The following is a 6501-nucleotide window of genomic DNA, read 5'->3' as shown; positions in this document are numbered from 1 at the left end:
AGAATGTGCCCAGATTGAGCGCAGATACACTGTTATTTGTGGCGTATATGGAGATTTTGCTCATTGAGAGAACGGCTAATTGATGCCGTTGGGACAAAAATGGGAAAAGGCCCAAACATCTTCCTCTCTTTTTAAGCAGGAGAGAGGTTTCCCCCTAGTCTGCGTCTGGGGAGACTTGGTCTGCCTCCATGGGAAGTCAAGTTTAGACTGCAAGCCGCAGAAAGTATTTTCCGAGAGCCTTGTTGGTTAAACAGAGAGCATGTCACACTGGGCTAGGGAGGGCAGTGTATGTCAGCACATTCTGAGGCTGTTTTTTTTTCTGTGTGTGTGCGAGAAGGGTAGAGATGTCACGGAGAGATGGATGGCATACGTCAAGATAACAGACGGGTGTTTGGAAATGGAAGGGCCGTGGGTAGTGACGAAGGAGGGGGGGGGGGGTTGATTGTAAGACTCGACAGAAGAGCCAGGCTGGACCCACGCGGCCTACACACCAACGCGGACCTGAGCCCGGACCGGGGTGGGAAACTGACTGGCTCCGAAACCCAGTCAGTCTGTGTGTTTGGGGTAATCACAGGGTTTGGTATTCTCAGAGCCGGGAGGGGCCGTGCGGTTGAAACCGGCGTGCTGGAGCCTGTCCCTCGCTGCGACCTGACACCCTCCTCCACCTCCTCCTCCTCCACCACCTCCTCTCTCACTCGCTCACTCATTCTCTCTCTATCACCCTCTTCTCACTCACTCTCTATACCCCCCACCCCAGTTCCTGACAGTGTGTGTGTTTCAACATGCCTGAGCCAAACCGCTCCCTCTGAGGAATTCATTCTGCCTCTTTCTTTCTTTCTTTCTTTCTTTCTTTCTTTCTTTCTTTCTTTCTTTCTTTCTTTTCTTTCTTTCTTTCTTTCTTTCTTTCTTTCTTTCTTTTCTTTCCTTTCTTTCTTTCTTCTTTCTTTCTTTCTTTCTTTCTTTCTTTCTTTCTTTCTTTCTTTCTTTCTTTCTTTCTTTCTTTCTTTCTTTCTTTCTTTCTTTCCTTTCGTTCTTTCTTTCTTTCTTTCTTTCTTTCTTTCTTTCTTTCTTTCTTTCTTTCTTTCTTTCTTTCTTTCTTTCTTTCTTTCTTTCTTTCTTTCTTTCTTTTTTTTCTTTCTTTCCTTCCTTCCTTCCTTCCTTCCTTCCTTCCTTTTCTCTTTAACATCCCCAGGTCAGTCTCATGCAACTCGTCCCTGTATGAAAGCGCCTCTGCAGGCCTCATTGACAAAAAAGTAAAGGAGGTTTTTGTCATCATCTGGCCTTATGGGAGATTTGTGTATAATAGAAGAGGAGTGGGAGAGAATGTGTATATGTATAATAACCACTGCAGCTGCTGGAACACCTGGTAGTCGTACCTGGACAAGGTGACGGAGGAGGAGGAGAAGAGAGATAAGATAAGATATTCCTTTATTGATCCCCTTCAGGTGTCATAGCAGGAGGGGGAGGGGAAGTACAGGTATGAGCAGGGTAATAGTAGAAAGACATAAATATAGGCAATACAATTAGATCTGAATCAATCTAAAATTAGACCCGAGGTGAGCGAAGGAGAATAGAAGGAAAGAGAGAGAGGAGCCTCTGCTCTGGAGAGTAAAGAGTGAACCCCTCTCTGTGTGGTTATTTATAGGGGGGGGGGGGCAGTGCCTGGTTATCCCGCCCCCACAGTGCTACCACACGTCCTGCTCCAGCCTGACACTTCCTGTTGTTGTGGAGCCATATGGGCCCTGCCGGGTCAAGTCGAATGTGTGTGTGTGTGTGTGTGTCTGTTGTGTGTGTTTGTGTGTGTGTGTGGGTAGGGGGGAGTCCGACATATGGGTCTGCCTGCCAGGTCAGCTATGGGTGTGTGTGTGTGTGAGGGGGGGGGGGGGGGTACAGGAAGTGTAATGCACAGCATGTGGGGGTTACTGCTGTAGGCTAGCCGTGTTCACCTCTGACCCACTGGCATTAAAAACATACAGACATGCACATGTGCATACCAACACAAAGACTCTCTCTCTCACACACACATACATACACACACACACACACACACACACACACACACACACACACACACACACACACACACACACACACACACACACAACACACACACACACACACACACACACACACACACACACACACACACACACACACACACACACACACACACACACACACACACACACACACACACACACAACCTGTGAATCATTAAGGAAGGTAGAAAGTGAGGTATAGTGTAATAGTTGTTCTAGAGAGAACAACACGCTGACTCTTAAACAATCCAACGTCTCTAAAGCAACGCCACATGTCGGAGCGGAGGAGACTTGACCCCCCCGCGCCTGTTTGGTCAGGTGGTTGTGTTTGACTGACAGATGCGGGTCGTTAGAGCAGCAGCAGGGGGGTGATAGTTCTCACGTGTGTGTGTGTGTGTGTGTGTGTGTGTGTGTGTGTGTGTGTGTGTGTGCGCGCGCGCGCGTCAGGTGAGCTAAACGAGCTATTTACTCAGCCTCAGTGAGGAGAGCTGATGTTTGGAGAGTGGGTGCAAAAGCGGCCCCTCTACTTTCACTGAGCCGGAACCTAGAAGCACCTCCTGCCCCTTGAGCTCCAGCCCAATGTGACACGATGACCAAGGTCAACTCTGATTGGTTGCATGCGCCCCGTAATTGGGTTAAGTTCCGTCCTCCACATTCCGGAGTGTTGCCGCACCCCCCCCGCCCCCCCCCCCCTCCCCCAGGTGCCCGCGCCCACCCTCTCTGCCCCGTCTAGACGGGGGCCCTTCCTGATACCGGGGGGAGACCCCTGGTGCTTTTATGGGCTATTGTTCTGGTGCAGGTCGCTGTGTCGGGGAGGCTGGGAGATCTGGTTGCTGCATCCAGGACAGGAGTGAGGTATTGGTGGGGAAGTTGCTAATGAAATGCGCGGCAGTCCAGGGTTCATTGTGTCACCGTCTGTCTGTCTGTCTGTCTGTCTGTCTGGAGGCTAAGAATAGAATGGCCTTTACTCCAGAAAGTGTGTTAACCCTTTCACTACCACACTACAGAAGGTGAACCTTTCACTACCACACTACAGACGGTTAGTGTGGTAGTGAAAGGGTTAACCTTCTGTAGTGTGGCAGTGAAAGGGTTAACCTTCTGTAGTGTGGTTGTGAAAGGGTTAACCCTTTGTCATTTGACAGTGAAAGCCGGGTTAACCTTCTGTATTGTCGCAGTGAAAGGGTTAATCATTTGGTAGTGTGGCAGTGAAAGGGTTAATATGATTGCCATGGGAATAATGATAAAAACAGTACATCTGATAAACCTGGCTGTTGTTGTTTTCCATGGAGATACACACTGTGGTATAATGTATCTTATATGATTACATCTGATATAATATCACCCAAGGCTCATGTATTTCTCTCCTCTCTCTCTCTCTCTCTCTCTCTCTCTCTCTCTCTCTCTCTCTCTCTCTCTCTCTCTCTCTCAGGGTAAGGGCCGGAGGGATGGTCTCACTCACTCAGCCGGTGACAACCCTCGGCCAGCGTTGGCGGCCGGGCCAGGAGGGGAGGGGCTGGGCATGGGCATGGGCTGGCACGGTCCCAGGACACTGGTCCTCCATAAGAACTCCCAGGGGTTCGGCTTCACGCTGCGCCACTTCATCGTCTACCCGCCCGAGTCCGCCCTGCACACCGGCTTCAAGGTGAGACCAGCAGTGAGACCAAAGCTGGCCTGCCTACCGCTGCTGTCGGGTGAAAAGCTTACACCCCCATAAGGGTCAACTTTGTTTTCTGATTGACACCCACATATTTAAGTTCTATATTTTGGGTTTTGTAATCTGTGTAAAAACACAAAAAACTCCAAAACTTTCACCTGACGGCAACGCTATACAGCCTATCTGTCTATACAGCCTTCCTATCTGTCTACAGCCTTCCTATCTGTCTATACAGCCTTCCTATCTGTCTATACAGCCTTCCTATCTGTCTATACAGCCTTCCTATCTGTCTATACAGCCTTCCTATCTGTCTATACAGCCTTCCTATCTGTCTATACAGCCTTCCTATCTGTCTATACAGCCTTCCTATCTGTCTATACAGCCTTCCTATCTGTCTACAGCCTTCCTATCTGTCTATACAGCCTTCCTATCTGTCTATACAGCCTTCCTATCTGTCTACAGCCTTCCTATCTGTCTACAGCCTTCCTATCTGTCTACAGCCTTCCTATCTGTCTATACAGCCTTCCTATCTGTCTACAGCCTTCCTATCTGTCTATACAGCCTTCCTATCTGTCTACAGCCTTCCTATCTGTTTATACAGCCTTCCTATCTGTCTATACAGCCTTCCTATCTGTCTATACAGCCTTCCTATCTGTCTACAGCCTTCCTATCTGTCTATACAGCCTATCTGTCTATACAGCCTTCCTATCTGTCTACAGCCTTCCTATCTGTCTACAGCCTTCCTATCTGTCTATACAGCCTTCCTATCTGTCTATACAGCCTTCCTATCTGTCTATACAGCCTTCCTATCTGTCTATACAGCCTTCCTATCTGTCTATACAGCCTTCCTATCTGTCTACAGCCTTCCTATCTGTCTATACAGCCTTCCTATCTGTCTACAGCCTTCCTATCTGTCTATACAGCCTTCCTATCTGTCTACAGCCTTCCTATCTGTCTATACAGCCTTCCTATCTGTCTATACAGCCTTCCTATCTGTCTATACAGCCTTCCTATCTGTCTACAGCCTTCCTATCTGTCTACAGCCTTCCTATCTGTCTATACAGCCTTCCTATCTGTCTATACAGCCTTCCTATCTGTCTACAGCCTTCCTATCTGTCTATACAGCCTTCCTATCTGTCTATACAGCCTTCCTATCTGTCTATACAGCCTTCCTATCTGTCTACAGCCTTCCTATCTGTCTACAGCCTTCCTATCTGTCTATACAGCCTTCCTATCTGTCTACAGCCTTCCTATCTGTCTACAGCCTTCCTATCTGTCTATACAGCCTTCCTATCTGTCTATACAGCCTTCCTACAGCACTGGGGCTTTAAGACACAGAGCTAATCGGAGCTCAGAGATTAAGCCAATCATATCGTAGCAGAGCCGGGGCCAGTGTGGTTGAGCCGTGCAAACTTTACACATCGAGCGGGAGAAACCGAGCACAGCCAATCACAAACGAGGGAATCGCCATGCCAAGCCAATGATGGTGTTGTTAAGATAAGATATTCCTTTATTGATCCCCTTGGAGAAATTCTGGCATCATAGCAGCATGGGGGAGGGGAGGTACAGGTATGGGCAGGGTCATAGAAGAAAGACATAAATATAGGCAATCAAATTTAAATATGAGTATCAAAATATGAGATAAATAAACTGTGTAAACAATACAATTTAATCTGAATATAGAAATGTGAGGGAAAATACCAGGGTGACAGTGGCTCAGAAGGTAGAGCGGCCATCTGGTAATCGGATGGTTCCCGGTTCGATTCCACCTCCTCCCGGCAGCATGTCGAAGTGTCCTTGAGCAAGACACTTAATCCCTAACTGCTCCCGATGAGCAGGTTGGCACCTTGCATGGTCGCCTCCGCCATCGGTGTGTGAAAGTGAGGAATACGTTTTAAAGTGCTTTGGATAAAAGCATGTTATGATGAATGCAGTCCATGTACCAAATAAACAAAGGTGCAGATGAAGGTCTGTTTGCCCTACCAGTTATAATATACATTATGTTACAATTGATACAAAAATGTATACAAAGATTATTATCGGAATATATATTATGAGTAAAAGTAAACAGTATAAACAAGGTGCATGAGTTGAACCAAACGAGGGAAGCAAAACAAGTCATGGAGTGAAGGAGGCAAAATGGCACAAGATGAAGACAATACTGATGAACTTCTCCGTGCCAGGTCTGAGAAACAAGAAAAAGAAAAAAACAGGATACTTGACTAAACGTGTATTACTGTGCAGGGACAAAATAAATGTACCTGTGTTTTATTATTATTAATTTCTTTAAATATGACCTCATAGCCGTTCAGTGTCATACCCCATGTCTTGTATCTGGTCTCTATGAACTGGAGATTGTTATTTTTTTTTTATATATATTTTTTTTTTATAATTTTTTAAACATAACATCAAATTAGACACACAAGCATTAACAGTAAACATCCAATGAAATCACCATTTGAATCATTATAAATGTAGTTTACGAGATATATACCTAATACTTGCTATCTAATACCATACATTATGCTCTTGCTCGCTCACTTAATTGCTGGGACACTTCTTCCCAGAATATCTTAACCGGTGGGCAATCCCAATACATGTGCATAAATGTACCCTCATCTCCATTTGTACATAAGGAACATAGGGAATCTTGTTTAAGTCCCATTCTGTTCAATCTTATAGGAGTCAGGTATGTCCTATGAATATAATTAAGATTAATTTGTTGATGGTCCGGGTTACGTGACGCAATTTGAACGTTTGCCCAGACTTCTTGCCAATCAAAATCTATTTCCAAGTCTGGTATATCCC

General features: G+C 46.2%; 1 protein-coding gene across 5 annotated transcripts in view; it reads left to right on the top strand.

Annotated features, from left to right (window-relative positions):
* The first annotated feature begins 3474 nt into the window (after window positions 1–3474).
* The window catches only part of arhgap23a (Rho GTPase activating protein 23a), a 48154-nt gene continuing 45127 nt past the window's right edge, over window positions 3475–6501 (top strand). For all 5 annotated transcript variants that reach the window (XM_084329960.1, XM_084329963.1, XM_084329962.1 and 2 more), the window contains exon 1: window positions 3475–3681. In XM_084329960.1, coding sequence (XP_084186086.1) covers window positions 3559–3681 — 123 coding nt within the window. In that variant the 5' untranslated portion in view covers window positions 3475–3558. The remainder of the gene's footprint in view (window positions 3682–6501) is intronic.

This window comes from Notolepis coatsorum (genome assembly GCF_963971535.1).
Source record: "Notolepis coatsorum genome assembly, chromosome: 14".
Classification (NCBI taxonomy): Eukaryota; Metazoa; Chordata; class Actinopteri; order Aulopiformes; family Paralepididae; genus Notolepis; species Notolepis coatsorum.
This window is presented reverse-complemented; position numbering and strand designations above follow the sequence as displayed.